The sequence below is a fragment of the Bacillus rossius genome, chromosome 13 (assembly GCF_032445375.1).
Source record: "Bacillus rossius redtenbacheri isolate Brsri chromosome 13, Brsri_v3, whole genome shotgun sequence".
Taxonomy (NCBI): Eukaryota; Metazoa; Arthropoda; class Insecta; order Phasmatodea; family Bacillidae; genus Bacillus; species Bacillus rossius.
This window is the reverse complement of record NC_086340.1, coordinates 27,306,248-27,330,229: the sequence shown is the minus strand read 5'-3', so window position 1 is coordinate 27,330,229 and position 23,982 is coordinate 27,306,248. Positions and strand designations below refer to the sequence as shown.

At 35.4% G+C, this 23,982-nt stretch overlaps 1 protein-coding gene across 4 annotated transcripts in view; it reads right to left on the bottom strand.

Annotated features, from left to right (window-relative positions):
* Window positions 1-10,624: 10,624 nt before the first annotated feature.
* Window positions 10,625-23,982, bottom strand: part of LOC134538399 (dehydrogenase/reductase SDR family member 7) — a 47,055-nt gene continuing 33,697 nt past the window's right edge. For all 4 annotated transcript variants that reach the window (XM_063379694.1, XM_063379695.1, XM_063379693.1 and 1 more), the window contains 4 exons: window positions 20,740-20,979; window positions 19,695-19,814; window positions 15,688-15,854; window positions 10,625-10,834 (listed from right to left, as the gene is read on the bottom strand). In XM_063379694.1, the coding sequence (XP_063235764.1) occupies window positions 10,762-10,834; window positions 15,688-15,854; window positions 19,695-19,814; window positions 20,740-20,979 (600 nt within the window). In that variant the 3' untranslated portion in view covers window positions 10,625-10,761. The remainder of the gene's footprint in view (window positions 10,835-15,687; window positions 15,855-19,694; window positions 19,815-20,739; window positions 20,980-23,982) is intronic.

Below are 23,982 nucleotides of genomic sequence, written 5' to 3'. Positions count from 1 at the left end.
CGAGACCGCGGTGACGGCAAAGTCTCGCACCAGAACTCCTTCTATCAAGTATGGCAGGTGGTAATTTTACTTGTGGGAGCCAGTTGCTCTCAGGTATAACAAGTCATGCCGTCGATTCACTTATCACAAGGAAGAGTTGTAGGGGCAAGTCATCTGCCATGATATTCTACTTCAGTATTGTTTGTAATGATTTGTGTATTGTGATTGAAGACAATGAATAGCTGGTTTATCATGTTAAAATTAGCAATGAACATTGTGTATGTACTTAACTTTTTCAATAATTGTCGAATTAAATATTTTTGTGTATTTATTTTATTACAACATGTTACGTAAAGCATATACTTTTTATGATATTATGTTTAAAATAAACAGCTCTTATCATTTGTGGCTGTTAATTGGTATTGCCACAACAGCTGCGTGCCTGAAGTAAGCTCCGGGGATAAACTAGCAAATGATTTAGAGTGACTATAAACAGAAGCATAAAGATCAGTTAAGACAAAGGTTGAAGTTTCCGAGTGCGAAGAGCGGAGATCGTCCTATCTCGGGTGACAATGCAAAGTGACTGCGGCGAAGGATGGCTGCTGAGGTGGTTCATTAGCGCAAAGGCACCAAACTGTAAGAACTATTAGGCGATTCCGAGTCGTGCCACTGATGTGAGTAAATTTAAAAAAATGGGTATGTGTACTTATATACGCGCATGAGAAGTTATACTTCTTTGGCATCATTAAAAAATAGTTTTTAATTGCATGCAAATAATTAATAACAATAAAATAATAAAAGGGCTGGAAAGTCAACAAAATCAATAAAGTTCAGTTTAAATTTGAAAAATTGAATAAAATTTAGAGAATAATAAATATATGACATAATTTGTTATAAATATTATAAGATTCTTAATTTTAAATATTTATTATTGATAATTTAATATTTTAAAAGAAAATAAATACATTTAATAAATTAAAATTTTTTATTTAAGTTAATTCATTTTTTAAATATTTATTATTTTCTTAATTTAATATTTACTTTTCATTTTTATCAAAAAGTTTTCATTAAATTTTTTAATTTATTTTTATAAATATTTATTATTTATTCAATTTAATAATACATATTAGAAATAAATATTTTAATTTAATGTTCGATTTTAAGTATACCACAAATTTTTTATTAATTTTTTTTATTTTGTAAATATTAAATAATCAATAATAAATATTTAACATTAATAATTCAATAATATTTAGTATTAATTATATTAAATAATATTTTAATTTATATCAATAAATAATAGTACATATGGATAGTTAACCTCAATTATATTGGAGCACTTGAAAAAGTATTTCAGCACAATTTTTTTTTACTAATATTTACGGATAGTAAATAATATTTATCAAAATATTCAATTTAAATCACTACTAAATATAATTTATTAGCACATATATAATTCGCACTTGTATGAAACTAAAACATGTGTTGTGAATGTAGAAACTAGAAACATGTGGATAAATATTATAAATATGAAAACAGTGATCAGAGGCGACGAGCGTGCCAACATGCGCGCAGGGATGTAACTAGACATTTTTCCACCCGGGGCAACATCTCATCTTAGCGCCCCCCCCCCCCCCCCCCCGTTTCCCCAAACCAACAAAGAAAAATTTACCGACAACACGTCATCATATTACCACTACATATAAATTCCACAATTCCGAATATCTTTTATTAATTAGGTAACAAAAAAATGTATTTATTTACAGCAATTTCATTTTTACTACAAGATAAAATACCCACTTATGTCTAAGCTACTTCATTGACATGTAATCTAAGAGTAGCATGTTTGATATATACTTTCACAATATTTACATAAATGCTGCAAATTAAATGAAAAGTTTATCATCAAATGACAGAACAATATGTGTGGACTGAATCGACAAAAAGAACAGGATATTTGATTATGATAAATAGAGTTAATATTATGAATAAAAGATTTCACTCAAGTTATCATCTTGAGAATCATAATTATACATTTGACACAATATCATAATCTACTGGCTAATTGTGATAAAAAAAAATTAATTCACACACAGAAAGCTCGAACTAAAACTTAACTTTACGGGCTCTTTTGGCAGCAAATGTTTTTACAATGCCCTCAAAAGACAGCTTTGAAACTAACTTGTGCTCTATTGATATGATGCTCAGGTTGGTTAGTCGTTGCTGACCTGTTAAATTTCTAAGGTAATTTTTTATGATTTTTAGTTTGCTAAAACTCCTTTCATTAGAGGCGGTTGAGACTGGTATTGTGCAAAAAATTCTCAATGCTGTCGTTATGTTGGGGTATGCGTCTTCAAGCCCATTCTTATATATTAATGGCAGAAGATCTGCTGGTGAAGCTGTTTTCATATTAGGGCTTAAATCCAAGGCATGATACTTAAAACTTTCAACTTCTATCGCCAGCTCGTCCCTGTTTAAGTCTTCTTTATATGTGGTAGCTAAATCAAGTGCCTGTTTCTTCAATTCTTCTCCATTTAGTGTTTCAAACAGAGCTCCATTGAGGAAACCAAATAAACTATTCATGTTTTGAATAGCTTGAAACCTTTGTCTCAGTTCACTCAGAATCCGATCTATTATTTGTATAATCAACAGTCTGAACCTTTTTTCTTCTGAGAATTCATAGCTTTCATCTTCACCCTTTTCATCAACCATCCGCTTTTTCTTTCTTCCCCTTACTTGTTTGAAATGAGGATCTAGGTTAAGCTTTTCTGCTATTTCTTTCGCTTCTCTGATTGAGTTTGTGGAACTATTTAACCTTTCTGATCCTAATTCTGATATCAGACGGTTAATATGTTTTTCTGATAGATTGATGGTGATGTTATCTCTTTGTAATAATTTGTTGACAATATCAATACGGCTTAGTTCCCTATACCAAAAACAGGAGAAGATATGAATTCAAACTTTCTGACATTTCTTAGAAAAGAAGTTGCTTCTGTTTTTGTTTCAGCTGTTATTATTGGGCTGGTCACGAGATCATTCAAAGCATCTATAATCTTGTCTAGATGCTTATATATTACAGCTACAGCTTCTCTCTTAGTCGACCATCCGGTATTGCTTTGCAGTTTGAGAGATAAGGGAACATGTTGCACTAGAACCTCCCATCTATTGGTGGAGGAAGCAAAGAAATTGTAGAGACAATTAAGTTGGCCAAAGTAGGACTCTGCCTCTGGTGATAAGCTAGCAGCATTCGCACCAACTAAATTTAGCGAATGTGCTGCACATGGCACAAAATATGCCAAACTATTTACTTCTTTGATTCGAGATTGAACTCCTTTGTACACACCAGCCATGTTTGACCCATTATCATATGACTGCCCTCTGCAGTTCTTAATATTTAATCCATCATTTCTGAGTTTTTCTAAAATCTCTTCTAAAAGAGCCAATCCAGTTTTATCACTAACTATTATGAAATCAAGAAAACTTTCCACTATCTCAGGACCATTTTCGGTGATCTTCACGTAACGAAGAACTTCAGACACTTGTTCAAGATGGCTTAGATCGGGCGTGCAGTCAAACATAATGGAAAAGTATTTAGAATCTTTGATGTCATTAACTATATGTTCTCTTATTTTTCCAGCGATAATTTCTAAAAATTCATTTTGGATATAAGGAGAAAAGTAGCTGACCTGGCCCTTTTTATGGCGGAGAATGTGCTCTCTCAGTTGGGGATGATAATGAGATACCAGCTCTATTGTGTTTAAAAACTTGCCACATCTAGGGTCACCAAAGTCTAGGGATTCATCAGAACCTCTTAATGGACTACCTTGTTTTGCTAAATGTATAATAACATCAATTATTACCTACAAAACTCCTCTCCAGTGTGTTTCCTCCTGTGCTATTTGATCCTGCAGCGCTTTATCAATACCAGAGCATTTATTTAAGGATGATTCCAATGTTTTCCACGAGCAAAAACACTTTTTGTGGTTAAGTGAATTTTCATGCTCAGGAATCCTTTCACTCAACTTTTTCCACTGAGTGAAACCTTCCTCCTTGGCCAAAACAGATACTTTTTGTTCAGAGAAGATGTAGGAAAAAAGTTTGCATGGTACACAAAACAAGGCATTTTTTGATTGACTGTATGTTAGCCATGTTCGGCGTACCTTTAGACCACCAGCCAATGTTTTGGTGAACCAGTCTTTGGTTAAATTTCTTCCATCTCTTGAGGTGTTACTTAGATCAGGTTATACCTTCCCCTCGTTCAATAATCCTGATACTATAAAGCATCTTTCTGAATCCGAAAAGGCTGCAGGCCACTTTCCGGGGTCTCTGAAATCAAAATCAATAGCAGGCTCACCCTGGACGAGGTCCTTTGTCGGAATTGTAGAATCCGGAAAAAATGCCTTTGATGTTCCAACAGTAGTCGTAAAATGCTGCTCAGATACAGTGCATGGTTGGAACTCATCTTCATTGATGACTTGTGTTACTGGAATTTGAAGTTCTTCTTGATGGCTTCTTGCCTGCTCACTCCTTGTTCCAGTTACACATACCTCTTGAATGGAATGTTCTTCAGGATCCTTACTGCTACTGCTACCACCTACAAAACAAAACCAAAGTAATTAGACTTGTTTGATCAATGAGTAAGTCTAGATATGTGATTTCTGTGTAAGCTATTGCTAGGTATACTATTTTGAAATTCTAATTTGAGCTGGTAAATCCTATACTCTTTGTCTGAAACAATTTTTATAAGACTAATCATTGCTGAAAAGGGTTGAAAAAATAGGGGTGAAATTAAAAAAAAGAATAAAATTCGTACCATTAACACTATTAAATTCATTACTTTTGTAAAACCTAAAAATATTTCTACAAGCTTTGTCTAAAATTATTTTTTATATGCCCAGCCATTACTGCAAGGGGCAGAAAATAACAGGGGTTGAAAAACAAAACAAAACAAAAAATCATTACTCCCTTAGTAGGCACACTATTAAATCGGTACAAATTGTTTGAAAATCATCATTTTTATCTAAAACATTTGTATTAAAATTATTGCAAGGAGTTGAAAAACTTGGGTTTGGAGTAAGAAAATAAATAACATTTTTCAACCATGTACACTACAAATCCATTCCTATTATATTTTTTTTTATTTCTAAATATTGTCTAAAACTATTATTAAAATAATTTTTTATCTGACCAAGTATTACTGCAAGTAACATGGTTTGAAATTAAAAAAAGAGGCATTATATTTTTTAAATATACCTATATACTATCAAATCCGTAATAATTTATTTATAAATTCTTAACTTCATCGAAAACTTTGGCTGAAACAATTTTTGACGAAACGAATTACTACCGCTTACACAGGTTTTGAAATTTTAAAAAATTCAAACATCCTTAGTAAGTATCAAATTTGTTCGTATTTATTTTAAACTGTCAATATTATTATAATCCTTGGTGCAAAGAAAATTTTTATATGACCACGTTTTTAGTGCAAGGAATGAAAAAAAAAAAGTGTTAGAAGGTCAAAAAAAATTAAATAATTACATACCATAGCTGACACATAATATGAAAATCATTCTATGCTCTTTAATGCTGGATACATTGAGTTAGAAATGAACAAATATTCAATCGATCATTTTGTAATATTGGAGAACATAAATAATTTAAGTACATTAAGTAATTAAAATGTTTCGCAAGTTTATAGGAGTCTTCAAAATACTTCCAGAGAAAATATGTATTACTTCAAAATCTACATACGCCTGTAGGCTGTGCCGAAAGGGATTGTTTTTATAATTTTTATTTCAAAGGTCTATTTGATCCAATTTCCATAAAAATATTTTTATATCCTGGCTACCGAACTGGTATCTTAAGATTATTGCTAATCCATCAAGTATTTTTGAGTTTTTATAGTGAACATTGCTCTCTCAAAATGCAGTCTGCTAAATCATTGATATAAAAAATATGATTAGAAAATATTTAAATTACCGCTTTTCCAAGGATGTTATTATTATAAATTACCCAAAAACCTATAAAATAGTGAAATAATTTTATACTGATAAATATCAAGTTTAATCATACATAATTTTGCTTTACAAAGCGTTGAATTAAACATATATTACCGGCAAATAGGCAGATAGACAGACATGCGCGTACATGTTCGCGTACGGACTTAAAAAATGTTGTTCAAAATTATGTATTATATCTAACGGTGGCCCTATTTAAGTTCTAATGCAATACTTTTCTATTACAAAAAATAAAATAAGAAAGTAACATTTAAAAAAAATTATTGTTAGGGTACCTTATTTTTTTCAAGTAAAGTTAATAACGTACCTTCTTCATTAACGTCTTTGACATTAAGCCAAGATGATAAAACGGACGAAGACTGGCGAGCTTCTTTTTCTCGTTCTTTAGCTCTTCTTTTGAATTCTGCACCAGACGGTTTTTTTGAAATGTTTTGAGATTAAACACGATTGTCAAACACAATTGAAACAGTTTACGAAATTGTGTATTCACAAATAGCAAAAGTGACGTAACTGAGAGAACAGAAATGCTACACACATGAAAAGATACTCCCGGGCGAATGACCCTACTGGGTTGTGGTTGTGAACAACTGAAGCTATTTCAGACACCCGATGCCTGACCTGGCCTGGGCGGGGCGGTGGGGGTGAGAAATGTCGCGACTTTCCAAGGTCGGGTGGGGATTTCCCTCCATGGTTTCCACAGGGCCACGGCAGAGTTGCCAGACGTAAAATCTAGAAGGTATTTGTACCTACCAAAATTCAGTGGTATGTACCTACCAGTCACCACCGTACCATCGCAAGTTAGAATGTACACGAATAATATCATTTTTATTAGCTTATATATTATATATCTTCCAATATGAATTATTCTGTTAAACTGCCCTCGACTTTTTTTGTTCTAACACTACAATATTGAAGTCAATATATGTAGTATAAATTACTCTGCCAGTTCAGCGCCCCTCCAAATGCGGCGCCCGGGGCACAAGCCCCGTCTGCCCCCCCCCCTAGTTTCGTCCCTGCATGCGCGACTAATAGAGGTTCTATTTCTATTTTGTTGGTAGATTTTTTTCGAGACTTAATGAGCGGTTTAGCGGGCAGCTTCAACCTGTTAATTTTGTGTTACAGTGATGCGCACGCATCTTAAAATTTCACTCACATAATTTTTTCATAATGCGCCTAAAGAAGTATAACTTAAAAAACATAATATTACCCACAAAATTTTAACAAAATTATTCCTGCTCACAACCCTTTGCAAAAAGTATAATTAACATATGAGTTTGATTTAACGTTCTATTTAGCCTTCGGCACGTTCAGGTCCATTACGGGGGGAAATATAAATTAAGGTACCGCAATTGTAGCAGATTTAAGGAGTTACTGAAATAACATAACAATTCTGATCACAAGACAAGGTTTACAATATTAATTTCTTTTTATTGCACTGACTGGACCGCACCCTCTTGCGTTAGTTCATGGTTTACTAACACACAAACACACAGCACACAAGTGCTTGCGTGTATCGCTGGCGGGGAAATTAAAATGCCTGGAGGGCAGGGGATAGAAGAAGGGACTCGAAGGGGCACAGCCCTGGATGACATTCATGTGAATTAAAAAGAATTAGAATTGATAGTAAGCACATATTTTTTTCATATTTTTTCCAGTAAACACAAAACATAGCAATTTAATTCAATATGTGTATTAAAATGGTTGAAACTGCTTTAGAACTCGTTATTTTATTTTTTTTCATTTAATAACCAGAAAATATATACAAACAAACCCAACATCAATAATATAAGTGGTATAAACCTGGGATATACTGAACTTCTGATGCTGGGGAATGAAATTCACTACAGTGACAAACATCTTTACATGGTTAGCAGCACCCGAAACTCAATTATATTATACATATATATGTATATACATAGAGAGAAAAGAGAGAGAGAGAGAGAGAGAGAGAAATTCTACTTGCTGAAATGCAGTAACTCTTTGCCTTTACCGAGAACCAATGGGAGAAAGACCAGCGCTCTCTAAGCCTAGCCTGGTTCCCGGTAGAGCCGAGCAGTACAGCTACAGAGTGCCGATCTATGATGGAGGATCACGAACACAAAAGAGACTGCAGCACCGTGCAGCTAAGGCAGGTGGGTCGATACACAACGCGACCCTCAAGTGCTGCCGGAGTCGTCGGTATCGCCAGGAGGTCGGCGCTGCTCGCAGACAACCCGGGGTGTGTCGACATCGGTTGGCAGTGGCCATACCCGCTGGCCCGATGGTGTCAGTGAGGCGGGATGATGAGTGCGACGCTCGCTGGTGCTTCTAGCTTCTCGTCGTGCTTAGGGAAACATTTTACGGCAGAGTAATGAAGATAAAAGTGTAACGAAAGTCCCTTGAGTGCTTACAAAAATCTTCACTGAGATTTTCATGCCTTAATATTACTCTGAAAACCTGCATTTCAGCCATTTTCGCTCTTCTGACAACACAGATTAAAAACATAATCTGGAAACAGACCTACTCATCCACCCTCAGCATATTCTTAAATGCTTTTTGTAAACAGACACCACTCGGATATCTAGAGAAGTTTTCAAATTGCATGGTTTATTTCCCTGAGGCTCTGCACACAGTGTGTTCAGGTACGTGATAAACGTTCAGCATCCTTCAAACCTTCAACCATAAGCCTGAACAGTACTTCCACAAGATCAATAACCAGTAGGATCGTGTCGAGCAAGGTAAACCTGGAACATTGTTGGAAATATAAAAAAAGTTTCCATCACACTAAAACTGATCCTCATGTGCCTCAAAGAAAATAAACCAATTCTAGCATATATACCAGAGCAAGGGCCTATCCAAGTCGAAATGGAAATTCACCCTCCTTTATTAGGAAGGAGACACTTACCCCCGCAACACTTACCAGAATTTAAAAAAAACTGTAGAGATATCAACAAATAATTGTCTTCATATATTTGATTACAAATTTTGAATATGTTAGAAATGTGTTAAATAGCCTTTTAATGAGGCTGTTATTTTTCAATGTATTTTTTTTTTGACGTGACAACGTCTAATAAATCGATGAACACCGGCTGCACGCACGAAAAAGTGTTCCACTACGGATGTATCCTGTTTGCTCATTGTACGCATGCGTGGCATCTCTCTTCATGCTCATTGTACGCATGCATGGCATCTCTCTTCCACTTGTTTGAATTATTAATATTATGTAATTTAACGATCGTCCACCGATTTTCAGCACAATCGGTAGGGTTATTTAAAAGTAATGTTGAAAATTCAAATACGTTTTGAACCAACAATGGTGTTTTACAGTTACACATAATAATTAAAATTACACCCGGCATCTTTTGCACAATGTTTTAAAAAAATATTGTAACACATTATAAATTAGTTTGGTGTATTTGGGATGCGTATTTGTTATAAAATCGTGTTAATATTATTCCCCTACCATGAACAAAATTTTTATAAACATATATATATAACATCTGAAACTACATTACTTTAGGATGGCCTTGTGGGCATGTGGTTAACGTACCTAACTCTTGAACTAAAGGTAGTCGGTTCGAAACTCGGCTGCTGCGAAATTTTTTTTTGTACTTGTAAAAATAAATACGGCGCACACAACATTTCAAAAGTAATAAATATATTTGAATTAATGAATGCAAATAAAAGTAAATCTATTAATTCAACTGCACATATCATTTCACTCCTTTGTATCCATAAAAATAGTGATAATTCAATAAAAATGATTCAATTATATTCATAAAAGTATGCAGAGGTAGATTTTATTTTATCATGCAAAAGATAGAAAAATTTAAAAAAAATTCTTCCTCAAAGAATATATATTTTTAATGCCTAAATGGTTTGGTTGCAAAAACCTATTACGGCTCAGTCTCAGACCGAATATGATACGTATTTCCTTTTCTTCTGGATCAATCATTTCATCAATGTTTTGTTATGACGTCACGTTAAACTATCGTCCGTAAACCGACTTTACAGACAACCAATTTTTTTTAATTCCCATTAAACTGGAAGGTATCAAAAACCAACCAAAAAAATCAATCATTCCCCCATCCCAAGACTCTGAGAGGAGCAATCCTGGTATCACACAACTATAACAACTTTGATAGGTGTTTGGGAGGGGGGGAAGTAGGTGGAGGGCAATTGATCTTCTTGCTCCCCATCCCTGGATTCGCCCTTGAACCGTAGCATTTGGCTGGAGAAGTTTCAGAAAAAAACCATGGAAAACCTAAATACAGATTATTGAACCAGTATTTAAACCTGGATTCTCCCAAAACACAAATCTAACAATTTGCTGTTGTACCACCTCGCTTGGACCCGAAAGGTAAATTCAAAATACATACGTAGTTAATGCTGACATAAAATTAAGATAATAAAAAAAGATATATATATGTGTGTGTGTTGAGCATAAAGTGCACTGTTCCTAAACTAATTGAAATAATTTTTAATGATAATATTTTTTTTATAGAATTAAGTGCAGGGGAAACTGACCACACTGCTCTTGCTGTGCTGACATCTGTATGAAATTTAAAAATTCAGTAACTTAGTTTTTAGTCATTAAGATGTCAAATCGGTATTGAGGATAATTGACAATGATATTAAATAGACATAAATTATTCCCAAAATAAATAGTCTTTATTATATCCAAGGTATACAAATCCATTTAAAAAAGTTTAAACTAAGTATGTATAACTTTGTCTGAACAGAAGAAAGCATTGAATAAGCAACAGTATGATTTCTTGTCAGTCAATCACTCTGCTTCAACAGTCTGTCTGCTGTCTCTCAGTTTGAGAAGATATTTTGGACCCAAAAACTTAAAAAGCCTGAAACAACGACAACAAAAAAAATAATGGCTAGGACCTTGAAAAATTAGCATATATAATTGTACAAATTTTCTGATATTACTGTGAAATTATGAAATGTATTTCAAACTTAGCACTCACAAGTTTTATACAAAGAAACATTTCATTAATAATTTTCTAGATAAAAACACAAAACTCTTTTTTTTTTTGCTTCAAAATTTGGTACAGCAATATGCTATTTAAGTTATATGTTAAGTTTATAGCAATTCACAAATATATTGGATTAACTGGGTTGGAGGAATATTTTTAAGTCATATTGGATGCATTATAGTGACATGGCAAAATCACAAAGCACGCTAGTCACATAAACTACTGTACAGAATGGTAACTGGAAAATAGCAACATGGAATAAATGCTAACATATTACACATTAAAGGGAATCTCCAATCTGCAGCACTACTGTTATTTATTTCGCACCATTACCTCATGCGAAGCGCCCAGAAATCTAGCAGTCCCTGACCACCACCATATTTGCAACAGTACATGCGCTATGGGCGTGTCTAAATTATGAGTGAATGTGCTGTGTTCGATAATTAACTCATGTGCTATAAGACTTACGTTACTACATATAGATATGCAAGTGTGTCAGATAAATTGCAAAGTATGAAATACGTAAATGGCAACAGACTTGAGGAACCAGCCCTGTAACGACACGGTGTCACGTGACACACGAGAAGAGCAGAGGAACTGTGGGACAAAAAGCAGCCGCTACCTAATGCATTTCTCAAAAAAAAAAAAAAAAAAAAAAAAAAAAAAAAAAAAAAAAAAAAAAAAAAAGGTTTACAGGGACGATTGCACAATACCAATTCTCAGCACAAATGAACGTGTGCTCAAAACATTTCGTTACTGGAGATTAAAGAAAAAATGATTGCGGTGGTAAATTTTTAGGGAAGAATACAGTAGCCAGTAGTTTTACATTCACGATGCCTACGAAACATACAACCCCCCCCCCTCCTTTCCCAAGTAGAAAACTTCGTTACAGATAAAATGTAAGTAGACCTAGAAAATGAAAAGAAAATGATCGTGTCCAAGAACTATTCACCGAACAAAGACAATTTAATGTTTTTATGAGATACGTATTAACATTTAGATCAATGAAAATTAAACACTACAAGTAAGATTAAAACCATGTATTTAAACGGGCAGCAAAAAGGGCCTGCCACATTTGCGCAGTCATTTCTGTGCCAATTCAGTAAACAATAGTGATCAGTCCGAAAAAGGTGATTCTGATTTTAATGTTACAACAATTTTAATTATTATTTTCTATGCAATATTATTCTTGTTTTTATTACTGTTACCTCACCATTTCCCTGGACTTTACTGCCCTCCCAACTATTAAGTATTTCAGAATTCAGCAGTAATTTCGAAAAGCTAGTTTTTGGAGGAATCAAAGAACATTAGAAGAACTCAAATATTTCCTCTTTTTTTACATGCTTTATATTAGCTTCACCTGTATGTTTGTTTGTCTGTCCGTCTGTAACTCTTTCGACTAAGAGTGAGGGCTCATCACTGTAAAATGTCCCACCAATTTCATTACGTTCGTTAGTCGAGCGGTCTAAGGCGCGCGACTTCTGTGACGTCAGCTTTCGGATTAAGCGATCGTGGGTTCTACTCCCGGCCACGCCGAAAAAAAAAATTTTTTTTTTCCCCGGTAAATTCTAAGATTATATCCATACATCTAACTGTAAATGAATCGGAGAGACTTTACCATTTCTTTGTGACGTTGCAAATCCAAATAGTTATCTCAGATGGTAATAGGTAGGGGATCGTCCATTAATCACGTGAGGCTCGAAAAGGGAGGGGGGGGGGGGGGTCGGGAAATATCACAAGGGGGGAGGGGGGGGGGTGTAGAGAGATATCACGTGTATTTATTTTTTCGCGCGATTTATACTAAACCGAAAAGTGACGCGTGACCTTGACTCGCCGTAGCCAGGCAACAATATCCCCGCCCGGCTCGGCTTGCCAGTCGCCAGTAAGACTGTGATTTTGGCGCCGAATACATACTGTACTTAATTTTCCAGAATTAAATTAGATTATACCTATATTTAAAGATAATATTCTGAAATTTTTAAAAATATTTTGTATCAAAAAAATACACGTGATTTATTGAGGGGGAAGGGGGGGGGGGTAGTCTGAAACCTCACCACAAATCACTAGGGGGGAGGGGGGGTTAAAAATTTGCTAAAAAAACCATCACGTGATTAATGGACGACCCCTAGTGTCGGTAACTCATTTCCCTATGATAATTATACATAAATATAGTTTAAAAAACTAAAAAAGCATGCTTTTAAAGATTATCAAACTAAAAAGTAAAAAATAATTTTAAAATTTAATTTATGACAATAGTATATAAGCAATACTAGTATAAATGAGAAAAAAGCATGGGGCGCTTAATATACAAAAAATATGGCACAAAGCGCCTCAAGCTTTTTTTCTCATTTATACTACATAGTATTGCTTATATACTATTGTCATAAATTAAATTTTAAAATTATTTTTTACTTTTTAGTTTGATAATCTTTAAAAGCATGTTTCTTTAGTTTTTTAAACTATATTTATTGTATTTTTTTTTTCCATGGAAAGGCTGTTACTCTTTTGAAATACCTTTATCAAATATGCGTGTGCCTTCAAATGCTCAATGAATAGGAGGTAAAAAAAATTTGTAATTTGTAGTAAAATGTGCTTATCAGGAAACAAAAGAGGATCTGGCAACATTTTTGAGTAATCAGAAGTTTACTCTGTAGAACTGAAGAAGGATATACCTACCTATATCCAAGATATGAGTTAAAACTGCGCTCAAAAGTCTATGAGGGACACGACTTCTTCAAGCCATTATAAATCAATTTCAACTTTAATAATATGTACTTTAAAATAAAACAAAATATATTTTAGTTTTAAGGCTAACTTTGGTAGAAGGCATACTGGTTTTCTGGGTTATTTACTGGTGATTTATTTCGCAGTAAACTATTCTTTTTAGTAATCAGCCAACAGTTGTCATGAGCATAAACAGAGTAACATTTTCACAAAAGACGTAAATAATAACTATGTGCCCTCCTTTAACGCATAGTATGCGTGAGGAATTTCAAAACCATTAGGTTTTCCTCTCCATGAAAATAAATAAATTGACCTTTTAAAATTCTTTGCAATGGATAGCAATAGGCTTTCACCAACACGTCCTTACCCTATGTCACTGTCCACACACATCGTTATAATACGAAAGAAGTGTGAAAACCAAACTCTTTTTTCAAAGTCTCTTGCTACCCAAGTCCTCGACAAAGCTAAATCCACATTAAACTTCAAAAGAATTCTAGTTAATAAGCATTTTTTCCAAGACAACTTTTTCAACATAGCCTTTTCCATTATCAGCTAATGTTCATTTACATTCTGTGTCCCACACTTGACAGTGACGCTTCCACAGGCCATTACTTGAAGTGCTTGGCTCCGTCCCATTTCAAGTCGTCCATTACTGGGATTTTTTTTATTGGAAAGGTGATTCTGGTTATAGAAAGTGTACAAAACACTGTTATTTATTTCTATGGCTCAACCAATAATTTGTAACTGAATTTATATATATATATATATATATAAAAAACTGTAGCAGTTTTATGTCATTTTATGAAATTTTTTTTACGAATCAAGAACTTTTTTAAACTAATTAAAATTTTTTTTAAAGGCATATGTAGACAATTCTGTAACTCAGAAGCAAATTAGCCTAAGTCACAATATGGCAATTTTACAGCAGAGTAAAAAAACTGCGCTTTCAATGATCCTGTTTTCCATCAACCTCTACAAGCACGTAGCTGGCAAGATGGAACTATAATTAATTTATTCCAAATGAGTGACACTTTCCAACAGCGACAGGTACATACAGTTATTTAACCGAAAATAATGCGATGGAATACAATGCAACCCCAAACTTACTGATTATGAGTTTATGAAAAAGACTTTTATGAGTTGGAAGTAAATTACAATTCAAGTACATAACTTGTTAAATTATTTATTATCATTAAATTTATTCCATATACGTATACAACACCCTTTTGGTGCTAGTTTCAATAGAGTGATTTAAATCGTCTTCTGTGAAACAACAAGCTGCAGTTAGTAGAATTTTTTTTTTTCGATTGCAGTTCAAAAGAAGTCCAGAAGGTAAAGAATGCAGAGGTAGCCTGGGAGGGTGAAAGAGGACAGAAAGTGTCTTCCCCAGCAGCCTCAGTGAAGAGTAGCAGAGCGAACCCAGGGACACTCCATTTGCACCCTCCCCCTCATCCTGCATCTCTCATCCGTCACGCCTGTGCTGAGTCCAGGAAGCCCCGGACTAGAGTGGCATTAAGGAGGCAGTTTACAGGCAGTGTGTAGTATTTCACCTAAGCTGTTCCCAATGGCAAGATACAAGTTGCGATTACAATGCGACCCCCACTTTTAGTTTCAACGGTTTTGGTAAAAACCATAGCATTATATTCGGGTAGATGAAGTAATTTTAACTGGAATTATGTTTACCAGGTCCAACTCAAGCTTTGGACCCAGGCTTTTAAATATCTAGCTAAATTATTAGAACAATTAACAGTTTTGACAGAAAATTTTTTTTATTAAGAAATAACATTCAATTAAAAAAAAACAGCAAATTTGGACTTGAACTTGTTTTGCTATGGCTACAGAATTATCAAGAATAGCAGTTGTGTGGGAAATCAGAACTTAGCAAGTAAACTGGATCTGTAACAGGTTACTAACTTCACTGACACCTAGTGGTCTTGGATCGTAGTTTTCTCTAAAACAAAATATGAAGTGATACAACAACGGCTATCACGAGAACTTACGCCCTGCCGATGGTGGGGTAGTAGCGAAATAAGTAAATCAACGGCAGGATTGGTCGAGGTGCCATCCAGACCTCGTCCAGTTTGTTGGCCAGGGCTACTGCGCAAAGATGCGCACATCTCTCGGCAGACATGCGCTTGTCTGTGGGTCTCGCGCTCTCTCCGAATTTCTGGAACAAGACAGTGCGTTTCAGACTGCATGCACGCTGCTCAGTTCGTTAGCTGTCCAAAAATCAACCAAACAAGAAATTTAAAATTTATAAAACCATTAAATTGACAATGACAATGCCGAAAATATATCTCACTCTATCCCTACATACATACATCTCTATCTCTCTCCTCTATATACCAATCTCTATGCTCTCTAAATATGCCTCTATATAGCTATCTCTCTCTATTTCACTCTATATCTATCACTCTATCTCTCTCTGGCTCTCTTTTATATTTAATTAAATTCAATTGTGATATGTGTGTGCATTCATGCAACGAAAACAGATGAACTGCCATTATACAATATGAAATAAACACATTTGTTGAAATTACTCTCAGGCTACCTATTGTTTATATCACACATGAACTTAAATTTCACTGTTTGTATTTTATTCAATTCAATTATGTAATGTATGTAAACTCATACTGCTGCTAAACTATATGAAATACACACATTTATTGAAACAATTTGTGCACCACCTATTGTAAAATAGTTAAAATAGTTGTACTGTATATACATACAGTAGAATCCCGCCGATGCGACCCCCCTCTGATGCGTCCATTCCGTTTATACAACCGTTTTTTGAGAAACCGTGAAAAATTTGAGCAGAGAGAGTCGAAAATTTGAGTAAAATCGGCTGAAAAACAAGTCTGTTACACTTTGTTGGGCGCTAAGTGTTCACGTTTATCTTGGCGAGCGCTGTACTGTAAGCAGGCAGGCATACAAAAGACTGCTAAAAATAGATACCACCCCTCTAGACTGTCCACGCTAGCCAATACTGGTAATCTGCGCGCATCACCTGATAGCATCTACGCGCTCGTCTATTGCCGTCCCGGTCCCGTGCCTTTGTCTTGCGACTGGTTAGTGTGATCTTGCCAGCTGCATCTCAGGTGTCACTTCCCACACAAAGCTGTGTTCACTGTGTTAACGACGTCGCCAGGTGTTTGGTTCTCGGCTATTTTTCTATAACATCGCTGACTTCGCACATGCGCAGATAAACATAAAAAAATGTGTGGAATTATGCTATACACCTCGGACTCGCATACCCTGAACAATGGGTTCCGATAAATACTAGCGCTACATGAATTCGCGTCACGCGAGTTCGGCTATGCTAGCAGGATGGTGGTTATTTTCGTTCAAAACGTGGCGAAGGAACTTGTGTGGATCAGGTAGAAAACATTCGGCTATAAACGAAAGATATAAGAACAATGCTATCCTGAAATGCTGTGTCATGTTTTTGGAGTAGATAATCACAGCGACAGACCGACAGGATGCGCTCGCGCCCTTGCCGTCAGCGATGTTTATTTTGACAGCTCAAGCAATTATCTTTTACTCGTCCCTTCACAGCGTAAAAAAAGAAGAAGAAAAAAAACACGTTAGAATGCAGATGGAAAAGTAACTGTGCAGTAAAATAAATATATTTACGGCCCTGCTAAATTTTTCTATTCAATAAAATTCGAGGTATTAGTGATTTTTCAGCAGAAACTGCTGTGTGACTAATAAACAAATTGAATCATAATAACTTATAAAGTATTTATTAACGGCGAAGGACAGTCGTATAAGGCTAAGCCCATAAAAATATTTATTTTACCGAGAATGGACTGTACAACCTGGCTTTTGCCGCACGCCGTGTGGGAGGGGAGGATGATGCTGACAGTTTCTCACGCAGAAGGTTGAAATAAGGGAGGGAATGTGTTGAAATGTTAGTTTGAAAAAAGAGTTGGGGAGGGGGGGTTGTTTTTACATGGTTTGTGGCTCTGGGAGGGATGAGCCTTGAAGAATTAGCAGGGGATGGGAGAGGTAAGGTCGCGTCGCGTCACGTAATGACATCAAGCCGCCGCTGCCGCCAGCCTTGCCGGACGAGTTTCTTATGCTCTCTCAGAAGCTACCACAGTGGATTTTCGTGCGGGCGGGTTAAGATAACATGACAGCTGAGACGGCTTTTCGTGCGATAGTGGACGCGCCGAGCTCGGCTAGACACTGCCCGAGCGGCATTCACACGATGTATCCGACGATGCGGTGACACCCCGAATTCTCTATTGCGACCATTCCGTTTATAAGTCCGTTTTTCTGGAAACCGTGAGGGGTCGCATCAGTGGGATTCTACTGTACATTACAGAAACCTTCGCGAGCACACACATAACAACTCACCAAATTTTATCGCATTTGGATGACTAGTATAAGAATGTATATGGGACAAATGAAAGAAAATTGGAGACGTGATGGACACCTCAAATGATAGCGCGTTTAAAATTCAAGGCAACGCCATCTATTGATGAAGTTCAGAACTGAACTGTTATTAGCACTATTAGTTCGCTAGCCACCACAAGCTCTCTAAGCAGTTGGATCTCATCAAGGAGAAGGATAGGTAGTTGCCAGACCTTACTATGCGTATGATTGTGTGACGGACATAGAGAAATGACACACACTCACTGTTTGTGTGTCTATGACGTATGATTTTCTGTCACAAAAAATGAATTTATCCTTTTTTTACTCCATTAGTGATGGAATTTCATAGTAATACGTGGACCAAGTGTTAATTTAGATTATGAGCTAGCTGTATGCCAAATCTCAAAACAAATCCGTTCAGTGGTTTGGGCGTCAAAGAGTAACTAACATTCACAGAAATGTTTGCTTTTATAATATTAGTAGGATGAAGAATGTTGGTTTTCAATTACACATGATAATTTTGTAATCAAAAGAGACAGGTTTTAAGAAATTGATGGAACGCACTAGTATTCAAAATTATTAATTATATAATATATATAATATAATTATATAATAAATTTGTAAATTTCACTGCATTTTCCAAGTTTTCAAGACACCTTTCAATTCCCTTAGGTTGCACTGGGTTTTTTTCCCCCATGTCTGCGAGAACACTAGATAATAATCATTAACAGGCTTCAGCATGTAATCACAACAAAAATTATAAATTATTTCGCTGAGTGTATGTTGTTGATGAGATAGTTAACACTCAGTCACAAATGTTAATGGTGTTTGTCCCGTTCCAGGTCACTACTCTATATTTAACATGGTTAAACTTGAAGAGATTTTGAGTGGCTGAACTTTTACAAAATGAAAAAATAAATATGCATACATTTTGCATAATTAGCTGGCAAAGAAGCATTTTTAACATTTTGTGTAATATGGAAAAGGAGAATGAAATTTAATATTAAAATGGAACTTTTTAGGTTAAAAATCAATTTTACTGACTACTATGTGGTTTACCTAATTTCTTTTATAAAAAAAATATTTAATTCAACCTGGCCTTTAAATATCCTTATGAATATTTAAGATTTCAAAAGGCTAAAAATAATTAAATATTTTTCAGAAGGAATTTTAAACCATACCAAGCAGTAGCCATCACAGCATTGCCTTTCAACCCAAAATGTTTTAGTTATTTATTCCTTTTGATTTTCTTTATCCAAACTGTGCAAAAATGTAAAAAAATTCAACTTTGCCAGCTAATAATGCAAAAAGTATGCATTATATATATATATATATATATATATATATATATATATATATATATATATATATATATATATATATATATATATTTTGTTTTTTCATTTTGTCGAAGTTTCGCCATTCAAAAAATCTACATGCTTAACCGTATTAAACATAAAAATAAAATAAGGATCTGGAATGTTACATACAACCTTAACTTTAAAAAAGTTGCAGTTCGTCGAGCCACAAAATAAAAAATATGTCCGTACTGTAAGCTGTGGCAGATATTAATAAAAATATCCCATGCACCTTAAAAGGGCCGACTACCTCACAAAGCCAAACTCCTTACCTGGTCCACTTTCCCGGTGAAGCTCTCCGAGAGGAAGTTGGTGAACACAGGGCCGGGACACAAGATGGTCACCGTCAGGTTGCTGCCCATTTTCTCATTCCTGAGACTGTTGAAGTAGCCCTGAAACCACACACAGTTGAAGTTATGTGTTATGAACAAGTTAGGAACAGCAACATGTCATTATTCAATTCAGGGTGTCCTACAAATATCCCATGAACCAACTTCTGTATTTTATTCAGTACCTTTTAATACCATTTTCTTACTAAACTCTATATCACAGAGGATCCTTTTCTTTTTTATGCATAACAAGAACAATCAATGTTAAAACATATTACCAAACAGATCTACTATTCACCAGAGGATGTTGATTTTTATGTTAAAATACAAAAACAGAGATAATTCCTACACTATATAAGTATAAAATGTCAAAAAATTTATATTTTTGTGCGAGGTGCCAAAAAAAAAAATGAACGTTAGTGAAAACTGCTGGAAATCAAAGCTTAATGTCTTTTAGCACAGTAACCGTTTATTTCAAGACTTTTGTGATCTGCAAACATCTTGATACACATAACTAAAAATTTCACTTAATTACACAAATAAAAATTTTTTTTGCATAATCCAAAGAGCTTATGACAATATCTTCATTTATTTATTTTTATTTTGATAATTAACTAATTAGAATACTTTATTTTATTGTTTTATCAGTAGAGCTCTACTAATGACTACATTTTATTTTTATTTTTACATTTACGTGTTTCCCCCCCCCCCCCCCAAAGTAATCTTATTTTAAAAACTTAATGTTGAATTTGTGAGTAAAAAATATATTGATTTTATCTCTTTTTTTTTTATTGTCTTAAAATTTCCAGTAGATGCAGAGAAAATGTATGTGGTGGCTCTGTAAAAACTTGGAGACTCTGGCCGGTCTCAGTGGAAAGTCTGGCGACACGAGTGGACTTGATGTAAGTTTTTGGACATACGCCTTAGCAATGGCGTATGTCCAAAAGCTAACACCAAGTCATGCACTCCCAAAGACGAGCGGACTCACGTGCAGGGCGTGCTTGGAGCCGGTGTAGCTGCAGGAGAAGGGCACGCCCTCGACGCCGGCCAGGCTGGAGGTGACGGCCACGTGGCCGCCGCCCCTCCGCAGGAAGTAGCGCAGGGCGACGCGGGTCAGCGACACCACCGCCAGCACGTTCAGCTCCAGCACCCGCCGGTCCACCTCCAGCTCTGCCTCCTCCCAGGCGCAGCGCTGCGAGCGCCCCGCGTTGCTCACCAGCACGTCCAGCTGCCGGCACATCGGGGTCGCTGGTGCTCTGTGACGTCTCAGCCATCACCGTAACATTATATATCGCACCCTGAGTACATGACTATCGCAACTCAAAAATCAGTGCAATACTATCACAACTCAGATGCCACAGTCTCGCACGCATCCTTATACAACGTTTTCCAGAGTGCAACACTGCATTATTTGCCACAAGTCCCGTAAAAGTAAATATAATATTGTGATAGTCTCGCAGTGCCTAGATAATGGTATTTTCCTGCTTGTGGTAAAAATATCTCAAAAAACTCAATTTTTTGAGTTACGGTAGTCTCGTACTCAGGGTGCGATATGACGGAGACATGAAGATGAAGGTGTAATGCAAGTCCCGCAAGTGCGTCGTTCACGAATCTGTACCTGTTGCTTTACGCCTAAAAATTACTCTGAAAACACGTATTTTAGCAATTTTAACTGTTCTAAAAATGCAGTTTAAAAACTTTATCCGGAAACGAAAACTACTTATCGGCCCCCGGCGAACTCTTAAACGCTTTCGTAAACACACCCCACTTGGATATCTTGAGTAGTTTTCAAATTGCGTTGTTTTTCCTGGAGCTCTGTGCACCGTATGTGTGTCTGGGTAGATGGGGCCCTCAAGACACAGCTCAGCCAAGACAACGAGCGTGTCGGGAACATGTCGCAACGGAACGAACACAAAGCAAACAGAAAGGGAAAGCAGCTGAGTACGCTCTTGTGAGCGTACATTGCCATAACCACTTCTGCACAACCCTCTGCCCCCTTTTTTTTTTTTACCTTACTTATTCTAAAGTTAATCTGATCCTTAGGTTACAGTGTGCAGTGTGATCAACATTTACTCCCATTTTCTGATAAACGATTTCTGCCACTACACACTGTACTTTTACAAAATATTCCTTTGGAAACCAGTTGGCAAAAATTAGTTTGTAATACTACGAGAAAGATATTGTAAATTTTACATGTCTAGGGTTATTTTTGCTAATATGAAATACGCTTGAAGCATAATTTTTTCAAACCATGGAAAAGATAATTAAACATAAAATTTGACTTTATTTTGCTGTATCATGGTTATTACGAGCACAGTTAATACCGGAAAGCTAATACTCAAACACACCTGAAGAGACATGACTTGCTCCTTTTCTTGTGTCCTGCTTCAGACATAAGTAGTGGTTTGGAAGATGCACGAACATGAGTTATGAGGAAGTAAATATTAAGCTAAGGTAATCAAATTTCCATGTCTCTTGTTCCCTCAGTAGTGGTACAACCTTCTGATGAAGTTCTCGCTATGTCTCTCGATTCATTCGATAGAAACTATGAAATTTGAACAAATCACGAGTTAGGATATGTGCCCCATTAAGCTCACAGGATACGTTGAATTTTGTGAACTATTATTTTTTATTGTTATTATATCACATGTAAAAAAATTTATCCTTTTTTTAGTGTTACAATAACTAGTCATGTGAAATACCCATATAAAACTTTATATTTCATCAAAATTACATTTCATATTAAATAGAGGCCTTTTTATGAAACAAAAACTGTTCAAATTTAGACTGCTCCCTTTTCTAATAACTTTTAAATACCAGTAAATAATTTCAGTTTTTATTAAAAATCAAAAGAGATGAGGTGGCGGCCACATGAGCTGCTGTCTTGTGGCAACTGCATCAAACATTTTTTTCACTGTCTCACAATTGACTGTAGTGACTTCATATTGTTCCAGTCCACCACCAATAGAAATGCACCTAACATTTCTTTGACTCTGCTGAAGCCGGTTGCCACAGATTGAAAATGTATAAAAATCGGTTCACGTAAGCGAAGATTGTCTAGTCCCCGTATGTGTTGGCGCAACATTTAGAGGAACGATCCAAAAATCATTGGATCATGGATCGAAGAGCGGAATGTTGAAACTGGCCATTAGCGTGTCAACAAGCTGAAGTGTCCAAGTGTGGTCGCGTCTCGTGCACTGTCTCATGTTCCAACCCGCAAGTTGTCTAATGCCTCGACCATTCGGCTCGCATTATGTCGTTACCGACGTGCAAATCATCCCCATCAGGCCTGCCAGCTCATGGCTACGCAATCATCACAAGAGCATTGTGTGTCGACAACACACTGTTTTCAAACAGCGAGCTTTGTTGTTTCAAATGAGCCGATACATGACTCGTGATTTATGAGGTCACAATCTCAAAGGAATGTTGGATTTGCTGTGAGTACTGAAACATACTTCAGAAAAATATTTGCAAACACATTTTACGCATTTACTAATAAATGAGCATAAGATATGGCTCAGTAATGTGTCAGCGTCTCAGCAAATTCCTGTTGAACCATACTCAGGACTTTATTAGAAGTTTTACAATAAAACTTTCTTGTATCTTTTTATATCACAGAATATTTTTGCTATACATAGTAAGTAAAATTAAACATAATACAAACTATAGTGCATCTGAACCTTGGATTGCAGTGTGCATTTAAATGAGCATTTACTCTCTCTTTCCAATGCCCGGTTTCTGTCATTAGCACTGATCTTGTTTTGGCGTGCTCTGTTGCTAGATAAACATCACTGAGAAAAAAGTTTCAGACACAACTTTTGTAATGTAATGAAAAATTTTTTAATACGTATCTGAAACATATGCAATATAAAACTTGTAGGAGTATTTTGGAAACCCATTTTCCTGTTTTATTTCATTAAAAGAATCATCTAATCATATTAATTATTTATTTCTAAGGGGTAGTAATTGAAAGAAGCCATATTGTTTTCAACAATTATTCTATACAATATAAATTTTTTTTTGTTGTTCTTTTGAGCATAGTGCATAATTGTATGGAATGCATCAGTAAGCACTGTTAAAACACTAAAATCATTATATTTATTACTTTATGTTCGTAATGTTTCTGTATAGGCTTTACCCATGTCAGTATGATATCAGCTATAGAGTGATTTTATTAACTTTGAATAAACTATAAATAGAAATTATAATTCTTTTTACTTAGTACATAACA